The following is a 25,895-nucleotide window of genomic DNA, read 5'->3' on the forward strand; positions in this document are numbered from 1 at the left end:
ATGCCTGTCATCTAAAGCCTTATTAGGGACCCTATTGAATCTGGTGCGTTTTATTCTTTCTTTATTATTCTTTTTTCTTTATTATTTCGCACCTATGCGCTGTAATTTGACCCCCTTAACATGCTTCAAAACTCACCAAATTTGACACACACATCGGTCCGGCAAACTTTCCCAACTTATTAGGCAACCAAACCCCAAAAATGAAAATCGCGCGCTAGCGCCCCCTAGGAAGAGACGAAAAACAGACTGCTTGTAACTTCCGTTAGGAATGTCGTAAAGACATGAAACAAAAACCTCTATGTAGGTCTGACTTAGACCTACATTTCCAATAAACACTTCTATACCTAAAATCAACCGAAATTTGGCAAAAACTCATTCAAAGCAAAATTTTCGCAGAAAATGCTATTTTTGCCTCTTTGAGCTGTAATTTGACCCCCTTAAAATGCTTCAAAACTCACCAAACTTGGCACACACACCAGGACTGGCAGAAATTGCGATATAATGAAAAAAAAATTAATAAAACTCAAAATTGCGCTCTAGCGCAATTTTTGAATAAAACACAGAAACAACTGCTCCTAGGAAGAGGAAACAGATAAAACTGCTTGTAACTTCTGGTAGGAATGTCGGACAGACATGAAACAAAAACCTCAATGTAGGTCTCACTTAGACCTACATTTTGATGATTGGCATCTTTCAGTTAAAATCAACAGGAAGTTAACAATTACCCCTTCAAAATAAAAGTTTTGTAAAAAGCCGACACCTTTTTCAAACGTAAACTCCTCCCAGTGCGTTTGTCGTTTCGCCTTCAAACACGCACAGGAGAGAGATTGAACCCTTTTGATGAAAAAACAAACCCCAAAAGTGAAAATTCCGCTCCAGCGCCCCCTAGGAAAAAACCCAGACAAAACTGCTTGTAACTTCTGTTAGGAATGTCGTACAGACATGAAACAAAGACCTTTATGTAGGTCTGACTTAGACCAGGGCTTGGCAGCGGCCAAAGGCGGACCCGACCAACGCTGCTTGCAGCTTTAATTTATTGTTGTTATTGACAAGCTTCATTTTGAGTCTAGTGCTGAGTCTTTGTTACAAATGATGAGTCAGAGTATCAGTCAGCATTCCTCTTATTTACAGTCTGGGCTGTCATACTTGTTCACTTTTGCTTCTGTGCAGCTAAAGCATTTGCTTATATTAGAGAAGAGCTGCTGGCGATTGTGTTGTGAGATTTTATTTTGATTTAAAATGTAAAAAAAGGCTTGAGGCTTTTTATGTTTTAATTTCATAAACAAACAAACTCAAAATAATCAGTAAAATCAGTGTACATATTTGCATATTCACTTGTCTTTTTTTCCTCTTTCTCCACAGATTTCTAATTTGTGTCCATCAATAAAAAAGAGACACAAACTCAAATGTGATAATTTTGCATCATCTTACATGCAGAAATTTGCTGGTGTCCTCCAAACATTCTGCGGCGACTTAAGCACAAGTGCCGCCCTGTTGCCGGGGTGACGATCCAGCGGCGCCTTGCCTGACAGGTGTTTGTCCAGAAGAAAGTATCTGAGTGCTACCGTCAACATGTGCTAAAAGCTGAACAGTCAACAATCAAGATTGGTCAGCTTTGACTCCAGAAGATGAGCAATGAAGATGTTTTCTACGACGCCGTTTCAGGTTCGCTCTTTGTGTCTTTACAGCACTTGAACATGTTCTTTTTCTTAAAGTTGCATCATTGTGTATGGGCAGGTATATTTTTATATTGATGCTGCGGTGAAGACAAAAAGTGAGTAAGAACTCGAGAAGGAAAACAAAAAGAGGCCCGCTGCTGAAGAACCCCATTGCATGTTTCCGGTCACTCTCCAAAAGTCACCATTAACCCTGGAAATAGTCGCTAAATTTGTCGCTAGTCGCTTTTTTGGAAAATTTGTATCTGGAGAGGTCTGAATAAAGCAAAAAAATAAATGCTGAGTTCGCAACACTAATTCCTCCTGCTATTTCTTCTTATACTCTGGCTAGGAATGTAACGATAAACCGTATTAAAGATAACCGCGGTAAAACTCTACGGCAGGGGTCACCAAAGCGGTGCCCGCAAGGACCAGATGAGTCGCCCGCTGGGCTGTTCTAAAAATACCAGCACTTACCAGTGAGCTGCCTCTATTTTTTTAATTTTATTTATTTACTAGCAAGTTGGTCTCGCATTGCTCGACATTTTTAATTCTAAGAGAGACAAAACTTTGAAAATCCTAGAAAATATTTTAAAGACTTGGTCTTCACTTGTTTAAATACATTCATTTATTTATTTTACTTCGCTTCTTATAACTTTCAGAAAGACAATTTTAGAGAAAAAAATACAACCTTAAAAATTATTTTAGGATTTTTAAACACATATACCTTTTTACCTTTTAAATTCCTTCCTCTTCTTTCCTGACAATTTAAATCAATGTTCAAGTAAATTTATTTTTTCATCGTAAAGAATAATATCCATCCATTTCCTACCGCTTATTCCCTTTTGGGGTCGCAGGGGACGCTGGCTCAAAGAATAATAAATATATCCATCCATCCATCCATTTTCCACCGCTTATTCCCTTTTGGGGTCGCGGGGGGCGCTGGCGCCTATCTCAGCTACAATCGGGCGGAAGGCGGGGTACACCCTGGACAAGTCGCCACCTCATCGCAGGGCCAACACAGATAGACAGACAACATTCACACTCACATTCACACACTAGGGCCAATTTAGTGTTGCCAATCAACCTATCCCCATAAATATATTTTAATTTAATTCTTCATTTTAGCTTCTGTTTTTTCGACGAAGAATATTTGTGAAATATTTCTTCAAACTTATTATGATTAAAATTCCCCCAAAATATTCTGGCAAATCTAGAAAATCTGTTGAATAAAATTTAAATCTTATTTTAAAGTCTTTTGAATTTCTTTTTAAATTTTTGCTCTGGAAAATCTAGAAGAAATAATGATCTGTCTTTGTTAGAAAAATATCTTGGTCCAATTTGTTATATATTCTAACAAAGTGCAGATTGGATTTTAACCTATTTAAAACAGGTCATCAAAATTATATATTTATTGTGAGAAATCGTTAAGATGATCAGTGTTTCCATAAAGATAAATATCATTAATTATTAATAATAACATAGAGTTAAAGGTAAATTGAGCAAAATGGCTATTTCTGGCAATTTATTTAGGTATATATCAAACTGGTAGCCCTCCGCATTAATCAATACCCAAGAAGTAGCTTTTGGTTTCAAAAAGGTTGGTGACCCCTGCTCTACAGTTAGCATTACCTTTTTAAATTAAAATGATCAAGTAATCATGATTGATAGCCACACTTTGAAAAACTCACGGACGAACTTGCACTCGCTCGCTACCTTATATGCTAACATGAAAACAAGGGACATTAACTATTTACCCCATTAAGAAAGGACATACCCCAATCTAAACTTATACAAACACATTGCTGTCTGAACAACTACGCTTTTTTGATTGTGCACATTGACTCGACAAGCTGTGCTTTGTCAATATAGATTTAGGGGAATATGACACAGATTTGTTTTTACGGTGCGTTCAAAAGTTCAAAAGAGAAGGACACAACAACGCCCGCCAAAACACTCACATCAGTAGAAAGAAACACAAAACATCAATCAATCAATCAATCAGTTTACTTATATAGCCCTAAATCACTAGTGTCTCAAAGGGCTGCACAAACCACCACGACATCCTCGGTAGGCCCACATAAGGGCAAGGAAAACTCACACCCAGTGGGACATCGGTGACAATAATGACCCAGTGGGACGTCGGTGACAATGATGACTATGAGAACCTTGGAGAGGAGGAAAGCAATGGATGTCGAGCGGGTCTAACATGATACTGTGAAAGTTCAATCCACAATGGATCCAACACAGTCGCGAGAGTCCAGTCCAAAGCGGATCCAACACAGCAGCGAGAGTCCCGTTCACAGCGGAGCCAGCAGGAAACCATCCCAAGCGGGGATCCCAAAACATGCATAATATTGGGCTTTCTATTTATTTTAGTTATTTAAAAGAGCTAGCGATTTCAGTGTGTGTACTGTAAGTACTTTTTAAGCAATTTCAACAACACAGCTATAATAATGACAACCGTGACAATTTTGGTCACAATAACCTTGAGATGACATTTTTATATTGTTATATTAATAATTCAGGCAGACCAGGTGTGTTAAGAAGTGGCATTCCATTGCATACCCCCACCTTGTGTACGTAGTCGTAACGACAAGATCCATTTACAGACAGTCCCGTTGTAATGTGTTTGAGGGAGGGCAAATAGTGCAGTGGTTCTCAAATGGGGGTACGCGTACCCCTGGGGGTACTTGAAGGTATGCCAAGGGGTATGTGAGATTTTTTAAAAATAGCAACAATTCAAAAATCTTTATAAATATAAGGGGTGTGGGAAAAAATATGAATATGAATCGAATCGAATACGTTGTGCGATTCAGAATCGATTCTCATAAAAAAAAAATGGATTTAAAAAAAAATATATATATTTTATTTTTAATTTTTTTTAATTTTTTTTATCAATCCAACAAACCACTACACAGCAATACCATAACAATGCAATCCAATTCCAAAACCGAACCTGACCCAGCAACACTCAAAACTGCAATAAACAGAGCAATTGAGAGGAGACACAAACACGACACAGAACAAACCAAAAGTAGTGAAACAAAAATGAATATTATCGACAACAGTATCAATATTAGTTATAATTTCAGCATAGCAGTGATTAAAATTCCCTCATTTAAATTATCATTAGACATTTATAAAAAAAAAAGAACAAAGTGTCACAGTGGCTTACACTTGCATGGCATCTCATAAGCTTGACAACACACTGTGTCCAATGTTTTCACAAATATATAATAAGTCATATTTTTGGTTCGTTTAATAGTTAAAACAAATTTACATTATTGCAATCAGTTGATGAAACATTGTCCTTTACAATTATAAAAGCTTTTTAAAAAAAAAAAGTACTACTCTGCTAGCTTGTCAGCAGACTGGGGTAGATCCTGCTGAAATCCTATGTATTGAATGAATACAGAATCGTTTTGAATCTGTTCTGAATCGAGAATCGCGTCGAATCGAAAAAATCGATATATTATCGAACCGTGACCCCAACAATCGATATTGAATCGATTCGTGGGACACCCAAAGATTCGCAGCCCTAATAAATATATTTATTGCATAATACTTAAACAAAATATGAATCTTTTCACAGTACATAAACTGTGGAAAGAAATGCAACAATGCAATATTCAGTGTTGACAGCTAGATTTTTTTGTGGACATGTTCCATAAATATTGATGTTAAAGATTTCTTTTTTTGTGAAGAAATGTTTAGAATTAAGTTGATGAATCCAGATGGATCTCTATTACAATCCCCAAAGAGGACACTTTAAGTTGATGATTACTTCTATGTGCAGAAATCTTTATTTATAACTGAATCACTTTCAACAAGTTTTTACTTATTTGTATATTTTTTTCCAAATAGTGCAAGAAAGACCACTACAAATTAGCAATATTTTGCACTGTTATACAATATAATAAATCAGAAACTGATGACATAGTGCTGTATTTTACTTCTGTATCTCTTTTTTTTCAATCAAAAATGCTTTGCTCTGATTAGGGGGTACTTGAATTAAAAAAAATTTCACAGGGGGTACATCACTGAAAAAAGGTTGAGAACCACTAACCACATACATTGCAACATGTGTACGTTATTAACTGAGAATAGTGTTAAGTTTAATGGGAAGTTAACCACTAATAAATTAAATTTAAATACAAGTAAAAGCCTTTTTTATGTCATAATAAATACATTTCCTGGGTTTATGGTTACCATCACACTTCCTTTTTACCAACGCTGGAACGCCATCACTGGTGGTATCACAAACATATAAATAAGCAAAGTAAATGTACTTGTGGCGTTAATGCTTGAGATGGTCACTGAGTTGAAAGCTTACACGTGCTCTGCTTCACAGGCCTGGAATCAGACGAGTCGTACGAAGGGGTGTCGGAGTCCATTTACAAAGATGCACTGGTGTTTGACAGCAGTAGTCGGAAGAACAACGGGTCAAAGCCTCAAGAGAATGGCGTCAGGAAACACAGGTACTGCTGCATTCCTGCACCACCTTTCAGACCAGCCTGCAGATCTGGCTGCATTAATAATGCTACCTGAATCAGAAGTGTCAAGACTGCTTTTGAATTATTTGTTTTCCATTGTGTTACATTAGTTAATTGCAGTTAATTAACGTTCTGTAATGAACCATCCTTTTATGTCCGAGGCGTCTTTGAGCATTTAGTGCATGGGTGTCAAACTCTGGCCCGTGGGCCAAATTTGGCCCGCCATGTATTTTCATTTGGCCCTTGAGGCAATATCAAATTAACATTAGAGCTGGCCCGCCGGTATTATACAGCGGCGGTGTCGCTGTAACACCGCATTCACTGCTAATACTCATACTTACTAACCCCCCCACCCCACCCCCCGATTTTCCAAGGAGACTCCCAAATTTCAGTGCCCCTCACGAAAATCACTGGGGGCAACCATTCTCCCAAATTTCTCCCGATTCCCACCTGGACAACAATATTGGGGGCGTCCCTTAAAGGCACTGCCTCAAGCGTCCTCTAAAACCTTTCGTCACGTCCGCTTTTCCTACGTAGAAACAGCGTGCCGGCCTAGTCACATGATGTATGTGGCTTTTACACACGCTAATGCAAGGCATGCCTGGTCAACAGCCATACAGGTCACACTTAGGGTGGCTGTATAAACAACTTTAAGACTGTTACAAATATGCGCCACACTGTGAACCAACACTAAACGAGAATGACAAGCACATTTCGGGAGAACATGTGCACTGTAACACAACATCAACACAACAGAACAAATACACAGAACACCTTGCAGCACTACCTCTTCCTGGACGCTACAATATAAAAATGTATTATTAGCCTGTGGGAAAAGTTTATTTTGATATTTACCTGAGAAGGCTGCAAATAGAAAAGAGGCATTCATTTCTATTTAAATTTGATTTGATATGCCATTGCTATTTTTAAATTATTAGTATTATTTGAAACTCGATTTTGCATGTCACTGTAAAGTTATATAAGTCTCGCTTGTTCAATATTCAATGCAAAACTTGTTTGGGTCCCTATTAAAAGGTTCATTTGTTCAACCTTGGCCCGCGGCTTTGTTCCGTTTAAAATTTTGGCCCACTCTGTATTTGAGTTTGACACCCCTGATTTAGTGTAATGCATGCTTTGACAGCTCGATTCAGTGACGTTTGTGGAGATGCTTAGAGGAGGTTTTATAGGTAGTGTAGTGGTTCACAAAGCTGACATAACAACAATTGGCTAGTGAGGGTGTAGCGCCTGACGTGACCCTAAACAGGATACTTCTTACAAAAATGGATGCATGGTGAAGCTGAGTTAGGATATATAGCAGCATTTTAATGTTGCGGTGCAATGTTTCTCTTGCGTGTATTTATCTTGAAGTTGGTGAAGTAGTCTTCCTTTTTCTGATAGCAGACCAGTCAGACAACATGCTCTGCTTATCTACTACCGATACATTCATTCTGACTCGAGCATGTCAGATCAGATAAATTTGGGCCAGGAGTATGCAGGCCGTGTCTCATTTTGTGCATTTTTTACATTTAGACTTTCTTTTTTTAAATTTTTTTATCTATTTTCAAATATTATTTTTAATTAAATTTAGACTTTCAAGTGCATAAAACCTATATTATGTTGCAGTGTACGGTTGCTGACGTGATACCAGCTTCCTCCTCCCCCTCCAAACGCTCCAGTGGAGCTTATTAAGGACTTTCAAAAAATCTCCACCTCATGTTAACGCCGAAACCGACAGCAGAGCTGCGATTGGTCGACTTTTTTCAATGTTTCTAATATGTAGCCTTTCCTGTTTTTATTTTTTTTTAATCGGATAGCGTTCTGTTTCGGTTTTGGCAACACGTACGATAAAAGGGACTGATGTTTCAGCTCTAAAAACATTCTAGACGTCTTTTCGGTCACCATGGTTTTGTTACTATCAATCAATCAATCAATCACAAGTGTCTCAAAGGGCTGCACAAGCCACAAAGACTTCCTCGGTTCAGATTCCATATAAGGGCAAGGAAAAACTCACAACCCAGTTGGATGTCAATGACAATGACAATGACAATGAGAAACCTTGTAGAGCAGTGGTCCCCAACCACCGGGCCGGGCCGTAGCCTGATTGAATTTTTTATTTAAAAAAAATTGTTTTATTATTTTTTTTTAATTTTTTATTAAAAAAAAAATTTTTTTTTTTTTTTAATTTTTTATTAAATCAACATAAAAAACACAATATACACTTACAAATAGTGCACTAACCACAAAAAACTCCCTTTTTAATGACAAAAACGTCCCTTTTTCATGACAAAGAAGAGAAGAAAAAAGGACACCCCCCGGGCCGCGAGACAAATTATTAAGCGTTGACCGGTCCGCGGATACAAAAAGGTTGGTGACCACTGTTGTAGAGGACCACAGATGTGGGTGACCCCCCGGATGCTATGGACGTTGAGGGGGTCTAGCATATTATTGTGAAAGTCCAGTCCATAGCGCAAGGGTAGGGAACCTATGGCTCTCGAGCCAGATGTGGCTCTTTTGATGACTGCATCTGGCTCCCAGATACATCTTAGAAGACATTGCTTAACATGATAAGTAATGAATAATTCCGCTGCTAATCAGTGTTAAAAATAACATTCAAAATATAAAACATTCCCACGCATTTTAATCAGTTTCTCCAGCACTTGTTCAAGAAGTTGCATTAATGGTAAGAAGTATTTTATTTATTATTGGTTAGCTTCAGAATCACAATGTTTGTAAAAAGAATAAGAGACTTACTCTAGAAATGTTGGTCGTACTTAAAAATGCACGCATTTAGTTGTATTCAGTGTTAAAAATGATTATATGGCTCTCATGGAAAAACATTTTAAAATATTTGGCTTTCATGGCTCTCTCAGCCAAAAAGGTTCCCGAACCCTGCCATAGTGGATCTAACATAATAGTGAGAGTCCAGTGTAGTAGTAATATCAATCAATCAATCAATGTTTACTTATATAGCCCTAAATCACTAGTGTCTCAAACCACAACACAAACCACTAGGACATCCTCGGTAGGCCCACATAAGGGCAAGGAAAACTCACACCCAGTGGGACGTCGGTGACAATGATGACTATGAGAACCTTGGAGAGGAGGAAAGCAATGGATGTCGAGCGGGTCTAACATGATACTGTGAAAGTTCAATCCACAATGGATCCAACACAGTCGCGAGAGTCCAGTCCAAAGCGGATCCAACACAGCAGCGAGAGTCCCGCTCACAGCACAGCCAGCAGGAAACCATCCCAAGCGGAGGCGGATCAGCAGCGCAGAGATGTCCCCAGCCGATACACAGGCAAGCAGTACATGGCCACCGGATCGGACCGGACCCCCTCCACAAGGGAGAGTGGGACATAGAAGAAAAAGATAAGAAACGTAGTAAAAAGTAGTAATACTACTACTACGCAGAAAGCTAAATAGCTATTGAACGAGAGCTGTGGTTGCGCTCAGAAAAATGCAACTTCATCGCATTTTAGGAGAGAATCAGTCAACTCAGGCGAATAACTATAAAAAGATTAAGCGTTTGAGGGCACAGCGTCGTGACAACTTCACACTAGGAAGTGATGAACCTATAATAAGTCACAGTTTTTTTCATAGTATGGCCGGGGGTGCGACTTATACTCCGGAGCGACTTATGTGTGAAGTTATTGACACATTACCGCAAAATATCAAATAATATTATTTATCTCATTCACGTAAGAGACTAGGCGTATATCAGCAACCGAAACCATCCTGTCCGGATTCAGAAAGGCTGGAATAATTGGAAATTCAACTGACGATGACTCTGACGTCAGCGACTTACCGATAGAAGAGAAAGCGGCGCATTGTCTACCTTGGGAGTTGGCCGAGTTGTTTATAAGTGACACAAAGGAAGAAGATTTCATGGGATTTATGGATTAGGAGTGACGGATTGTTTAGTAAACGTATAGCATGTTCTATATGTTATAGTTATTTGAATGACACTTACCATAATATGTTGTGTTAACATACCAGGCGCCTTCTCAGTTGGTTATTTATGCGTCATATAACGTACACTTATTCAGCCTGTTGTTCACTAGTCTTTATATATTTTAAATTGCCTTTCCGATGTCTATTCTTGGTGTTGGGTTTTATCAAATCAATTCATATGTGTGACTTATATATGTTTTTTTCCTTCTTTATTGCGGATTTTCAGCCGGTGCGATTTATAATCCGGAAAAATACTGTATACATGTTTGTACTCTGTGACAAGCCAGGATATAGCTACCATCTTAATCTTTTAATCCTAGGTAATCTGAATAAATACCTGTATTTTTTTAGTTTAAGTTTGATCATTTCCACTTTTTCCATTCCAGGACGTCATTACCTGCCCCCATGTTTTCCAGAAGCAGTCTTAGTGTCTGGAGTATCCTTAAGAAATGCATCGGAATGGTAAGAAATGGTCTGGTTTCTTAGCACAAATCCTTTGCTCCGAGACAGTGGTTCTTAACCTTGTTGGAGGTACTGAACCCCACCAGTTTCATATGCCCATTTGCTGAACCCTTAATTAATGAAAAATAAAATGTTTTTTTTTTTCAAATTCAAGACAAAGTTATATGTTTTTGGTAACACTTTGGTATAAGGAAAGATATTCTAGGTAACAAAGACCTAATTTTGTCATGATCTGTGGTCTGGATGATGTTTTTGTTATTTTTTTGTTAGTTTTGGACTCTTTTAGTTCCTGTTTGCGCTCCCTTGTTTTGTTTGGTCACCATGCCGACTTATGATTTTCACCTGCCTCTGGTGTTCGGACTGCGCACCCTTATTTAAGCCTGTCTTTGCCAGTCAGTCGACCTGGCGTCATTGCTTGTTTTCATGCGATACCACAGTTTGTGTTGCTCGATTCATGCCGTGTCCACTTAAGTCTTGTTTATTTCTTGCCACTGTTTTGTGTTTGTTCGAAGCCATAGTTTATGTTTGTTTACCTCATGCCCTGCCAAGATTTATCAAGTTAATAAATATGTTCCTACCTGCAAGCCTTGTCCGGAATATCCGTTTGCATCCCGGGAGAACAAACCTCGCAGAAAGCTGTGAACCCCCCCGCCCCCGTCATGACAGAATGATCATAAGATGGCATGGTAACCAAACAAAACAAGGGAGCGCAAAAAGGAACTAAAAGAGTCCAAAAACTAACAAAACCATAATTCAGACCATAGATCATGTCAAATTTAGAGTTATTTGGACACTAGGGAAACATATTCTAAGTAATAAAGACTTAATTCAGAGTTATTTGTTTAGGGTTATAATAAGTCCATGCCGAATAAGGCATTAATAAGTACTTAATAATGACTAGTTAAGAGCCATTATGTTACTAATTTGCATTTTAATAAGCAACTAATTAATGGTGATTATGTTCCCCGTACTAAAGTGTTACCATGTTTTTTTTACTGGTGCACAAAATGAACCGTGCATGAACATCACCTTCAAACAACAAAACCAACACAGTGCATTAACGCACAACAAATTACACACTTGCAAATCAGTCAGCTGTTGTCGTATCCGTAATACGCCGATAGGGAGACGTTTGTATTTACACGATGAGTCGGGTGTGTTTTGACCTCCGCCGAACCCCTGAGGCCGACTCACTTAACCCCTAGGGTTCGATCGAACCCAGGTTAAGAACCACTGCTCTAAGATGATAGCAATAGGAAGAAAAATGTTGCTGTAAAACTCAATGGGCATTAAACTGGTGTACGACGTGATGACTTGCATCTGTGCGGGCTGCTGTTTTGCAATGTTGGGATGCAGAGGTGGGTAGTAACGCGCTACATTTACTCCGTTACATTTACTTGAGTAACTTTTGGGATAAATTGTACTTCTACGAGTAGTTTTTATGCAACATACTTTTACTTTTACTTGAGTATATTTATAGAGAAGAAACGCTACTTTTACTCCGTTCCATTTATCTACACTCAGCTCGCTATCCGCTACTTTTTTATATCGATCTATTAATGTTTGTTTTGGTTTATGACAGTGCTTCACAGTAGAATCCACGCATGCCTGCGTTTCACCAATCACATGCAGTCACTGGTCACGTTGGACCAATCAAACAGAGCCAGGCGGTCACATGACCCGACTTAAACAAGTTAAAAAACGTATTGGGGTGTTACCATTTAGTGGTCAATTGTACGGAATATGTACTGTACTGTGCAATCTACTAATAAAAGTTTCAATCAATCAATCAATCAAAAGTGTGAAGGAAAAAAGACACGTTTTTATTTCAACCGTACTTCCCGTCAAAAGCCTAAAGACTGATCGCACAGTTCCTGTCTTCACAATAAAAGTGCCGCTGCATCGCGCCTGTGCTAACAAAATAAGAGTCTCCGAAAGACAGCGCAAACAAGCTAGCAAACTACGGAGTTTGCCGCCAATGTATTTCTTGTAAAGTGTATAAAAACGAATATGGAAGCTGGACAAATAAGATGCCAAAAACCAACGACTTTCATGTGGTATTAGACAGAAAAGAGGAACTTTTTTTCTCCTCCATTTGAAAACGTGGACGTCTGATTCCAATCATTGCAAGTCATCAGAATCAGGTAATACACCAATTTATATTCTTGTCTTCATGAAAGATAGGAATCTATATGTTAAACATGCATGTATATTCATTAAAACACCTTCAACATGTGAACAAAAACGGCAAAATAAATAAATATAAATGATATACTGTATATATAAATGTATATATATATATATATATATATATATATATATATATATATATATATATATATGATATGTGTGTGTATAAATGATATGTGTGTGTATGTATATGTATATATGAGGTAGATCACCTCGACTTGGTCATTTACTAAGTAATTGATAAACGTTGAAAAACTTATTGGGGTGTTACCATTTAGTGGTCAATTGTACGGAATATGTACTGTACTGTGCAATTTACTAATACAAGTTTTAATCAATCAATCAATCAATCAATCAGTGAATGCCTACCGAGGCTATGGTGCTGTTAAGTTATTGCGGCTCAATGTGCCATTTTTTAAAATTTTATTTTAATGTACTATTATTTAATATATATTATTGTTTTAGTTGCTTAAGAGATATTCCTGGCTCTGAATTTGCTCATTGCTATTTTCATGTTTTTGTGCATTATTTGTTGCCGTAATTAGGTTACTCATCAGTTACTCAGTACTTGAGTAGTTTTTTCACAACATACTTTTTACTTTTACTTAAGTAAATAGTTGGGTGACTACTCCTTACTTTTACTTGAGTAATACATCTCTAAAGTAACAGTACTCTTACTTGAGTACAATTTCTGGCTACTCTACCCACCTCTGTTGGGATGGCACGCAGTCCTAAGGCTGTATCTAAATCATGCCTCGTACATTTTTTTAGGAACTCTCCAAGATCACGATGCCTGTCGTCTTCAACGAGCCTCTCAGCTTCCTGCAGAGAATCACTGAATACATGGAGCACACCTACCTCATCAACAGAGCCTGCTTGCTGTCTGACTCCATAGAGCGCATGCAGGTATTGTAAGGCGGTGTGACATTCCATACAGCAATCCAAAGGAAATGTGGAACTATTGCACATTTCCCCTTTGTTCATCTCAGTCCGTGGTAGGGTTGTACGGTATTTCTGTACTAATACATACATTTGATACATTAGTACCGCGGTATTATTGCACATTTCTCCTTTGTTCCTCTCAGTCAGTGGTAGAAGGTTGTACGGTATTTCAGTACTAATACATACATTTGATACATTAGTATGAATTGATTAACGTGGACCCCCAGTTGAAAAACTTATTGGGGTGTTACCATTTAGTGGTCAATTGTACGGAATATGTACTGAACTGTGCAATCTACTAATAAAAGTATCAATCAATCACTCAGTACCGTGGTACTATTGCACATTTCCCCTTTGTTCATCTCAGTCAGTGGTAGAAGGTTGTACGGTATTTCGGTACTAATACCTACATACGATACATTAGTACCGTGGTACTAATGTATAAAAACAGTACTATATTGCTTCCTAAAATTTCCAGTTCCCTTTGTTTTGTTTTCCGGGAATGACAGTGCACTGTCGTCACGTCATTGCTGGTTATATGAGCAGAGGAGCATGTTCGGCAACACACATGCACGAAGTACTTACAATCAGACGTGGTGTGTAGACAGAAAAGGGAGATTGGACGCATTTTGGCTTAAAAACTAACGATAAAGGTGAAACTATAACACTGAAACGCCCTCAGGAAGAGGTGCTTTAAAACATGGCTTACTAGCAAGCGGCTAGCGTCCATCCGCAGTCGGCAGTGTTTTAGCTACTTCTAAATCAATAATCCTCGCCCCAATGGCGACAAATAAATTAAGCTTCTTAGAAGTATTATCCCTGCAGAACAAGGAATAGCTAAACATGCTTCACTACACGCCTTATGATACAATAGCTCACCGCTAACAAGGAAGCGCTCCTTAATGTAAACAAATGCAATTTGTGGAGCTACACCTGACATCCACTGTAAGGATTAGAAGTAGGAATCTTTAGCCATCTCATGATTCAATTACGATTATGGAGCTATAATTCGATTAAAAATCATTAGCGGGGGGTGTATATTGTAGCGTCCCGGAAGATTTAGTGCTGCAAAGGGTTCTGGGTATTTGTTCTGTTGTGTTTATGTTGTGTTACGGTGCTGACGTTCACCCGAAATGTGTTTGTCATTCTTGTTTGGTGTGTGTTCACATATATTTCTAACAGTGTTAAAGTTGTGTATACGGCCACCCTCAGTGTGACCTGTATGGCTGTTGACAAAGTATGCCTTGCATTCGCTTGTGTGTGAACAGCCGTAGATATTATGTGACTGGGCCGGTACACAAAGGCAGTGCCTTTAAGTTCTATTGGCGCGCTGTACTTCTCCCTATGTCCGTGTACACAGAATAAAAAGTAATAAATTGTACTTTTTTAAAAAACCGATAATGTTAATTTCCGATATTACATGTTAAAGCATTTATCGGCTGATAATATCGACAGTCCTATATTATCGGACATCTCTAGTTAGGGCGGCTGCCTCTTATCCGCCTCCGCTTGGGATGGTTTCCTGCTGGCTACACTTTGGACGGGACGCTCGCTACTATATTGGATCCACTTTGGACTGGACTCTCATGGTTATGTTAGATCCACTATGGATTGAACTTTCACAATATCATGTTTGATTAGATCCACTCAACATCCATTGCTTTCAGTCCCCTTGGGGGCGGGGGTTGCCCACATATGCGGTCCTCTTCAAGGTTTCTCATAGTCATCATTGTCGATGTTACCGACGTCCCCCTGGGGTGAGTTTTTCCTTGCCCTTATGTGGGCCCTACCGAGGATGTTGTTTTGGTTTGTGCAGCCCTTTGAGACACTTGTGATTTAGGGCTATATAAATAAAACATTGATTGATAGTTGACATCTAGGCTCGCATTTTTCTTTAGATATTGCAACATTACGCCGCGCTCGGGAAAGTAGCGATTTCCGTAGCTTAGCTATTTTTAGACCCATGTAGTGGCTTGCTAAGCTACATGCTACAAAAGAAGCGAGAGGGAGGAGAGAAAGAGAAGTGGACTAGTGCAACATATACGGGAAAGATCAATGATTGGTTGGTTTACGTTTAAGAACATTCATGATTGGTTGGTTTACTATGATGAGTCTCGACTCACGATTGGTGAAGAGTAGGGCAAAACATTAGGGACAGGCCAATCACAGGCAAGATGGGGCGGGTCTTGGAACCAGGAAGCGAAAACAAAACACACCTCCCAAATGACGACGAGGGTCAGAGAAGAGAAAAGAGACTTGTACGACAAAGTGGGAAGGATCTTAGCTGCACAATGAAGTAAAGTCACTTACTTGGCGCTGACGACTCCTAGTAGGACCACAGAACCGTACGTGTGTGACAGTCCATTACATCGTCGACTGGGAATTAAAAAGTGCCTGCCTGCAAATATATTTTTTGTATGAGTTTGATACATGTTGTATTATTTGCACAGCTATGCTATTTATTTTATGTAAAAATAATATTTTTCTTTTTTATTTATGTTATGTAATTCTGTGCCTCTTAAACAGTTTCTTATCCGTGCTGTTAATACCCATCTTGACTAACTGGGCTAATAAAAGGGCCACTGACTGTTTTACAGTACAGTTGCGTTCGGTTCAATTTCACTGAATCTTGTTCAAAAATGAATATCTTTATATGTATTCTTTCACCCAAAAATATATGGAGATATATATCGCATATAGAATTTAAGCAAACATATATCGGGATATACTTTTTCGTCCATATCGCCCAGCCCTACCACTATGATTACATCGATATTTTCTATCGTCACAATCTATCCATCCATCCATTTTTTACTGCTTATCCCATTCGGGGTCACGGAGGATGCTGGAGCCTATCTTAGCTGCATTCGGGCGGAAGAATGTGTACACTCTGGACAAGTTGCCACCTCATCACAGGGCCAACACAAATAGACAACATTCACACTCAAACACACACACTCGGGCCATTTAGTGTTGCCAATCAACCTGTCCCCAGGTGGGAGGAAGCCGGAGTACCCGGAGGGAACCCACGCAGTCACGGGGAGAAAATGCAAACTCCACACAGTACCGAGCGCAAGATCGAACCCAGGACCTTCGTATTGTGAGGCAGACGCACTAACCCCTCTGTCACCGTGCTGCCCTTTTTTAAAAACAATTTTGTTGGTGGCGACTTGTCCAGGGTGTACCCCGCCTTCCGCCCGATTGCAGCTGAGATAGGCGCCAGCACCCCCCGCTACCCCAAAAGGGAATAAGCGGTAGAAAATGGATGGATGGATGGATAACTCAAGAAATACGTCTGTGGACACATGAGGACTTTCAATCAATCAATCAATCAATGTTTATTTATATAGCCCTAAATCACAAGTGTCTCAAAGGGCTGCACAAACCACAACGACATCCTTGGTACAGAGCCCACTTACGGGCAAGGAAAAACTCACCTCAGTGGGACGTCGGTGACAGTGACTATAAGAAACCTTGGAGAGGATTGCATATGTGGGCAACCCCTCACCCTAGGGTGGTCATAAATTTGTATGATCCTGTCACTACTTTGTATCGAATCGATCGGATTTGTGGTGTCATCCAAAACTAATGGAACTGATGGAAGTCAGCAACAAAAAGCTGAAAATATGTCAGAGTGTCAAGCAGGGTGTCGCTTCCAGAAGGCCCACCGGCCCTGGATCAACACCCGGTTAAGAAACATGAAAAAAGTCCCTCTATTTAATGGAAGTCAGCAACAAAAAGTAAAGCATGCAAGTGTTTATTATATTTTAACAGAAGTGTAGTTGGAACATGTTTAAACAAATAACCAGATATTAACAGTGAATTAACAAGTAGATTAATAATAAATGTTCTATCACTTGTCCCTCAAATTTGACAAAATAATAGAATAAAAAATGAAACAATATGTTACTGCATATGTCAGCAGCCAAATTAGGAGCCTTTGTTGGCTTACTTACTACTAAAAGACAAGTTTTTCGAAACTTTACTAGTGTATGTTAAACATACCGTAAGATTTTTTGTTAAAGTAAAGCCAATAATGTCTTTTTGTGGTCCCCTTTATTTCAAGTATCGAAATACATTTTGGTACCGGTATTGGGACAACTAGGCAGTGGTTGCATGATAATACAGTAGCAGAATAACAACTAATGGCAGCTAATTCTTTTTTCTCAGGCAGTGGCTGCCTTTGCTGTGTCAGCTGTTGCGTCTCAGTGGGAGCGAACTGGAAAACCCTTCAACCCTCTACTGGGAGAGACTTATGAACTTAGAAGGTACACACGCACACACACACATTTATGTGTGTTTTTACCAGTATGTTTATCCTTTGTCTGCCTCCCTGCCTCTCCAGAGATGATCAAGGTTTCCGTCTGATAGCAGAGCAGGTATCCCATCATCCCCCAGTGAGTGCCTTCCATGCCGAGAGCCTGGCTGGAGACTTCGTCTTCCACGGCTCCATCTACCCCAAACTCAAATTCTGGGGAAAGAGTGTTGAAGCAGAGCCTAAAGGGACCATCACACTAGAGATACTTAAGTGAGTCATTTCTTGTCCATTGTCCTCTTTAACACTCTTCCTTGGTTTCTTGTACAGTGGGGCAAAAAGTATTTGTCAGCCACAGATTGTGCAAGTTCTCCCACTTAAAATGATGACAGAGGTCTGTAATTTTCATCATAAGTAAACTTCAACTGTGAGAGACAGAATGTGAAAAAAAAATCAAGGAATTCACATTGTAGGAATTTTAAAGAATTTATTTGTAAATTATGTTGGAAAATAAGTATTTGGTCATTTCAAACAAGAAAGATCTCTGGCTCTCACAGACCTGTAACTTCTTTAAGAAGCTCTTCTGTCCTCCACTCGTTACCTGTATTAATGGCACTTGTTTGAACTCATTATCTGTATAAAAGACACCTGTCCACAGCCTCAAACAGTCAGACTCCAAACTTCACTATGGCCAAGACCAAAGAGCTGTCGAAGGACACCAGGAAAATAATTGTAGACCTGCACCACACTGGGAAGAGTGAATCTACAATAGGCAAGCAGCTTGGTGTGAAAAAAATCAACTGTGGGAGCAATTATCAGAAAATGGAAGATATACAAGACCACTGATAATCTCGCTCGATCTGGGGCTCCACGCAAGATCTCATCCCGTGGGGTCAAAATGATCATGAGAACGGTGAGCAAAAATCCCAGAACCACACGGGGGGACCTGGTGAATGACCTGCAGAGAGCTGGGACCAAAGTAACAAAGGTTACCATAAGTAACACACTACGCCGACAGGTAAGCAAATCCTGCAGTGCCAGACGTGTCCCCTTGCTTAAGCCAGTGCATGTCCAGGCCCGTTTGAAGTTTGCCAGAGAGCACAAGGGAGAATGTCACGTGGTCAGATGAAACCAAAACAGAACTTTTTGGTATTAACTCGTCGTGTTTGGAGGAAGAAGAATACTGAGTTGTATCCCAAGAACACCATACCTACTGTGAAGCATGGGGGTGGAAACATCATGCTTTGGGGCTGTTTTTCTGTTAAAGGGACCGGACGATTGATCCGTGTCAAGGAAAGAATGAATGGGGCCATGTATCGGGAGATTTTGAGCCAAAACCTCCTTCCATCAGTGAGAGCTTTGAATGGTTGACCAAATACTTATTTTCCACCATAATTCACAAATAAATTCTTTAAAATTCCTACAATTTGAATTTGTGGATTTTTTTTCCCATTCTGTCTCTCACAGTTGAAGTGTACCTATGATGAAAATTACAGACCTCTGTCATCATTTTACTTGCACAATCGGTGGCTGACTAAATACTTTTTTTGCACCACTGTACCTAAAGGCACTTTTTAAAAATGTTCCCTATCATTCACAATCTTTATGTAAGACAAACACACAAGTTTTTCTTTTTTTAATGCACTCTAACTCGTAAATAAACATTAGCAAAAGTCAGCTAACATTGGAATCGATGGGAGTCGCTTTTTTTCGCTCTAAAAACATCCAAAAAACCTCCATCAACATTTTATATACACGCTGTAAGTATATATGTAATATAGTAATAGGCACATTCATAATAACATGTAATGTTATTATGAATGTAGGGACGGCGTGGCGCAGTGGGAGAGTGGCCGTGCGCAACCCGAGGGTCCCTGGTTCAATCCCCACCTAGTACCAACTTGGTCACGTCCGTTGTGTCCTGAGCAAGACACTTCACCCTTGCTCCTGATGGGTGCTGGTTGGCGCCTTACATGGCAGCTCCCTCCGTCAGTGTGTGAATGTGTGTGTGAATGGGTAAATGTGGAAGTAGTGTCAAAGCGCTTTGAGTACCTTGAAGGTAGAAAAGCGCTATACAAGTACAACACATTTATTTATCATTTAATATTTACATATGTGTGTAATTTTGACCATTCGGTGACGTTCAAATTTCACAGAAGCATCACAAAGTTTGCTTTTCCCTTCAAAAACAACACCAGTACTCTTGACAGACTTTATGAGCGACAACTCGATTACTTTGGGATAGTGTTGTCCCAATACCAATATTTTGGTACAGGTACCAAACTTTATATTGATACTTTTCAAAACAAAAGGGAGCACAAAAATGTTTACATTGGCTTAATTTAACAGAAAATTGTATGATACATTAAACATATGTTTCCTATTGCGCTCAAAGAACAATGTACAAGTATATATTAAATAAAGCCTGCCATAATGTAGGATTACAGTAGATTTAATAGAAAGCTTTATTAACATTATATTAAATGCTTCATGTTTATGGTTGCCACTCTTGGTCTGGCTTTAAGACAAGTGCAATTATTAGTAAATAAAAAAAAAATACTATGGATAAAACTACACAGATAAGACATGTAGCACGTAAAACACACATTGTTAAAGATAAAACACAAATTATTGGAATTTGTTTTGTAATGTTGTCATTTTACTCGCAATAATTTACGCAATGTGGGCGGTTTTGACTGCGCTAATTTTCAGCCAACCGTCTGTGTGAGCGTCTACGTATCTGTATGTGCAGAGCAGAGGAGATAGTTAACTATATTATTACCTGTGTCTTTTTAAACTCATTGTCATCAATCAATCAAAGTTTTTTATATAGTCTTAAATCACGAGTGTCTCAAAGGGTTGGACAGGCCACAACGACATCCTCGGCTCAGATCCCACATCAGGGCAAGACAAAACTCAACCCAGTGGGATTACAAGGAGAAACCTTGGAGGGGACCGCAGATCTCCCGTCCAAAGGCAAAACCCAGTAACTCAATTTTGGTCGAAATTGAGCTGATAATAATTTTGGACTTCCTATCTGATATGCTTTACATTAGTGTATGCGATATTGTAATTTGTTCCGTCAGTAAGCCGTTACGCGCATGGCAGGACCTAGCAACTACCACATAACCGCGTAGATACAACACAAAAACCTAGTATCTCAAGGGACCAATCGGAGCTTCTTTGTCAGTCGCCTTATTGTCTTTAATGAGACATTTGCACCAATGGGGGGCCGACGGTCAACCTGATTATGTGATATTATGGCACGAGGGGATATTTGGAAGATTGGCCCAGGACGTTGCAAGCACCTTCATTAAATGTATTGTTCTTGATTCTTCCCCTTGCATACTCTTTTGGGCAGACAACTGTGGAGGTGAAAATAAAAACTGGACGCTGTACACGGCTCTTGCCCAATGTGCAAACGCAGAATGGGGCCCACCCGAGATTGTGATAAAATATCTGGAGAAAGGGCACACGTTCATGAGAGCAGACTCAATCGGCAAGAAAATGAAAGCTCAAGAAAACATCTATACGTTTGATGACTTTGTAGATCTTTGTAAGACAGCATCAAGATAGATTGGTTTTCCTTTGTTTTCTCAAAATCAGCTGGAAGCGAGTTACTAGGTTTTGCCTTTGGACGGGAGCGATGTGATCATAATAACAAAATGGCTAAAACTTGATTAAGATGCAAGTGGAGTATTTTTGGCGGGGTTTGGATGTTTTTCGAGGGCTCACTAGGCACAATAGAGTACTCCCATTAGCTGCATTGTTATCCACCTCATACTTGCCCTATTTTATGATTTAGAATGCATAAAAAAAAGAAAAACATTTGTGCTCTTGTGTAACATATAGATTGTGAATACAACTCCCAATGATGTGCTGTGCCCTTTTAATGTCTCTGTTACTTCTCTTCATGACCTAGGCACAATGAGACATACACTTGGAGTAACCCTCACTGCTGCGTGCACAACATCATCTTGGGCAAACTGTGGATAGAACAGTACGGCACAGTGGAAATAGTCAACCACAGGTAAACCCCTCTCACCTTGCAGCGTTATTGCAGTTTCCATACGTCTGTATGGAAACTGTTGCAAAAAACAATCCGAAATTGAGCCGAGGCTGCTTCCTGGTTGTAAAAATTGTAACAAGTGTCAGCTTGGTAATTAAAGAGACTAAATGGTGTACGGAGACGCTTGCACTCCTGTGAAACATTTTTTCTAAGAATTGATTGCCTCCGTAATGAAAGGAACTGAGTCTTTCAAATCTACCTTGTGTTCAAACATACCATACAAAAATATTCAATTCATGTCTTCCTAATCAAATATTTATAATTACTACATTTGATTTACCATCCTCTATTCATACAGAAATGCTTGGCAATGCTTGTGTTGTCATAGTCACACACTTACAAAGAGCAATAGCTTTTCAATTAAGTAGCTTTTTCACTACATTTTTACTTGGACTTAATTTGAACGTAGTGGTCTGTCGAAGAAGAATTGTGGACATATGTAACCTGGGTGACAAAACCCCATTAAATATCCTTTTAAAACCCCATTGAATATTTTTTCTAATTAAATCTTCCTATTTAAATAATTGTATTTAAATATCCTCTCAAAAGCCCATTGAATATTATTTCTAATTAAATATCTTTCTATTTAAATATCCATCCATCCATCCATTTTCTACCGCTTATTCCCTTTTTGGGGTCGCGGGGGGCGCTGGCGCCTATCTCAGCTACAATCGGGCGGAAGGCGGGGTGCGCTCTACCACGGTATCGAGCACTATTCTCTGGATAATCCAATCAAGACATATTCTCTGGATAATCCAATCAAGACATATATATATATATATATATATATATATATATATCTGTGTCTGTTTTTATATATATATATATAGTATATATAAGTCCAGCCTGTGGGCCATTTTTGGCCTGTTTGTATTTTACTGGCCAGAGCACATTATAGAAATGACATTAAACATAAAAACAGTGAACATTTAAAAAATAAGGCACACTGTAAATAGAAACCGCTGCTGATCCTAACTGTAAAAATTACACAAAGTTTAATTAACAGTTTAAAATTAGTAGGTGCAGTAATCCTATCATTTCTTTAACAGGTCTGTTATAACCTGTCAAACCTTTAGTAATATTGTACTGGATACAGAGTGAAACAAATGCAAGTCACCTTGTTTTATCATATCTTGATCTTAATCTCGGCAAAGATAAACCAAGGCTGTCCATTGCTATTTAGTAGCAGGTTTTAGCTTTCGAAAAGATTGCTGAGAGATGTTAAGTGCTTTTGCTTTTCTTCCCCACAGCACTGGAGACAAGTGTGTGTTGAATTTCAAGCCCTGTGGCATGTTTGGCAAAGAGCTGCACAAAGTGGAGGGATACATCCAGGATAAGAGGTTAGCCTTGATAATTGTGTCACCCACACTAGGACTACTTCCCCATGAGGTGCAGTTCTGAGAATGTTGTTCAAGGCATTCCTCTTTCTTTGTAATCGACTTATTTGTTTTGTCCTTGTCCTCTGTCACTCCTTTGCGGTTCTCCAGTAAAAAGAAGCACTGTGTCATCTACGGGAAGTGGACAGAGTGCATGTGGAGCATTGACCCTCAGGCTTACGAGGCCCACAAGAAGTCTGAGAAGAAAGGCGATAAGAAGCACAAAAATGTCAGTTGATTAGTTATCATTCCCTATGATCACATTCATAATAGAAAGGGTAATTAAAGTGAAATTACGAAATAGAATTGAATGAATAATATTTATTTTCAGGAAGAGCAAGCGAGATCGGACAATGATGACGCGGATGACATGCCAGAGGTCCAAGAGACGGTATCGGTTGTACCAGGAAGTACTTTGCTGTGGAGGATAGATTCTAGACCGGCTCACTCTGCTCGGGTACGACAAGAAAAGGAAACAAAAAGGAGCGATCTCTGTGAGACAATACTACACTTACGGCTTCTCAAATGCGCTTCTCCAACAGATGTATAACTTCACCAACTTTGCAATGGCTCTCAATGAACTGGAGCCGGGAATGGAGGCCACCGTGGCACCCACGGATTGTCGCTTCAGACCTGACATCAGAGCCATGGAAAATGGCAAAATGGGTAAATTGTTTAGTACTGTATTGTTAAAAAAGATGAAACAATGTTGCCATCTGCTGGACGTCGTTGCAACTGCCAACACAACACAGACCATCTTCACTTGACTGTTATTCTTCAGTATTTGAGTTTTTTGATTCAATTGATTGATTGAAACTTTTATTAGTAGATTGTACTTATTCCGTACAATTGACCACTAAATGGTAACACCCGAATACGTTTTTCAACTTGTTTAAGTCGGGGTCCACCTTAAAGGCCTACTGAAAGCCACTACTAGCGACCACACAGTCTGATAGTTTATATATCAATGATGAAATATTAACATTGCAACACATGCCAATACGGCCTTTTTAGTTTACTAAATTGCAATTTTAAATTTCCCGCGAAGTGTCCTGTTGAAAACGTCGCGGTATGATGCGTGCGTTTGACGTCTCGGGTTGTAGCGGACATTATTTTCCAGCCCAATCCAAGCTATAAGTAGTCTGCTTTAATCGCATAATTACACAGTATTCTGGACATCTGTGTTGCTGAATCTTTTGCAATTTGTTCAATTAATAATGGAGAAGTCAAAGTAGAAAGATGGAGGTGGGAAGCTTTTAGAGTTTAGCCACACAAACAGTTATTATCAAATCCTGCATCAAAATCAGCGACAGGTGCGTAGATGGCCCCCCTGGGGCTTGTTATCTAATCACCTGTCGCTATGTTATAAGCAGCTGCCAGGAAGAGAGACGGGGTTGGAGCTAGAGCCAGAGGTTGAGCGAGAACGAAAGAGAAAAAGACAATTGTTGGAAAGAAACTGAGAGACTTATTGAAAAATAAAACAATATTGTAACCTTGAAACAGGCTTTTATGTTGGTGCTTGGTGGTCTGAAGAACCCCCAGGAGGGCAAGCCCCACACTAACCATTAATAAATAAATAACTTCTTACCATTAACGCAGCTTCTTGAACGGGTGCGGTAGAAAACGGATGGATGTTTCCTTGTTTAAAATTCCCGAAGGTGAAGCTTTACTATGGAACAGAGCGGTCAAGCGAACATGGATCCCGACCACATGTCAACCGGCGGGTTTCGGTGAGAGAATTGTGGTAATAGGTTGGCTCTTACCGTAGTTATGAGCGGAGCTTGCGTCCTCCTGCAGCAGCTGCGGACTATTACCTCCTCCCACCGGAGACACTGGCGGTCGCCACACTCGTGCCCCCCCCCCTACTTTCAGGTACTATATAATCTCACTAAAACACTAGTAACACAATAAGCAGATAAGGGATTTTCCAGAATTATCCTAGTAATTGTGTCTTATAACATCTAAATCTCTGTCACTGCCCTCGCCTTTTTTTTCTTCTAGTCCTTCACTCTCAATATCTTCATCCACGAATCTTTCATCCTCGCTCAAATTAATGGGGAAATTTTCGCTTTCTCGGTCCGAATTGCTGTAACTGCTGGTGGCTATGATTGTAAACAATGTGAGGATGTAAAGAGCTCTACAACCAGTGATGTCACGCGCACATCGTCTGTTACTTCCAGTAATGGCAAGGTTTTTTTTATTAGCGACCAAAAGTTGCGAACTCTATCGTGGATGTTCTCTACTAAATCCTTTCAGCAAAAATATGGCAATATCGCGAAATGATCAAGTATGACATAGAATGGACCTGCTATCCCCGTTTAAATAAGAAAATCTCATTTCAGTAGGCCTTTAATCAAGTCATGGTAAAGTGTGAGTGTGTGGTGAGCAGGGATGATGTTCGAAACCGGTTCTCCCGATTGTCCGATAAGAAAAGAACCGATTCCATGGATTTGAATCCCTTTTTGAGAACTGGTTCCCATTATCGAAGCCACTATA

The 25,895-nt window shown here is 39.4% G+C and overlaps 1 protein-coding gene across 4 annotated transcripts in view; it reads left to right on the top strand.

Annotated features, from left to right (window-relative positions):
* The window catches only part of LOC133555230 (oxysterol-binding protein-related protein 2-like), a 54,647-nt gene that overhangs the window by 21,766 nt on the left and 6,986 nt on the right, over nucleotides 1–25,895 (top strand). For 2 of the 4 annotated variants that reach the window (XM_061904826.1, XM_061904829.1), the window contains exons 2-12: nucleotides 1,438–1,665; nucleotides 6,010–6,136; nucleotides 10,492–10,567; nucleotides 13,529–13,663; nucleotides 17,870–17,967; nucleotides 18,045–18,227; nucleotides 21,877–21,984; nucleotides 23,274–23,363; nucleotides 23,511–23,628; nucleotides 23,731–23,856; nucleotides 23,942–24,065. In XM_061904826.1, coding sequence (XP_061760810.1) covers nucleotides 1,629–1,665; nucleotides 6,010–6,136; nucleotides 10,492–10,567; nucleotides 13,529–13,663; nucleotides 17,870–17,967; nucleotides 18,045–18,227; nucleotides 21,877–21,984; nucleotides 23,274–23,363; nucleotides 23,511–23,628; nucleotides 23,731–23,856; nucleotides 23,942–24,065 — 1,222 coding nt within the window. In that variant the 5' untranslated portion in view covers nucleotides 1,438–1,628. Of the gene's footprint in view, nucleotides 1–1,362; nucleotides 1,666–6,009; nucleotides 6,137–10,491; nucleotides 10,568–13,528; nucleotides 13,664–17,869; nucleotides 17,968–18,044; nucleotides 18,228–21,876; nucleotides 21,985–23,273; nucleotides 23,364–23,510; nucleotides 23,629–23,730; nucleotides 23,857–23,941; nucleotides 24,066–25,895 lie in introns of all 4 variants that reach the window. The other 2 variants (XM_061904827.1, XM_061904828.1) reach the window with 1 other exon arrangement.

This window comes from Nerophis ophidion, linkage group LG06, assembly GCF_033978795.1.
Source record: "Nerophis ophidion isolate RoL-2023_Sa linkage group LG06, RoL_Noph_v1.0, whole genome shotgun sequence".
Lineage (NCBI taxonomy): Eukaryota > Metazoa > Chordata > Actinopteri > Syngnathiformes > Syngnathidae > Nerophis > Nerophis ophidion.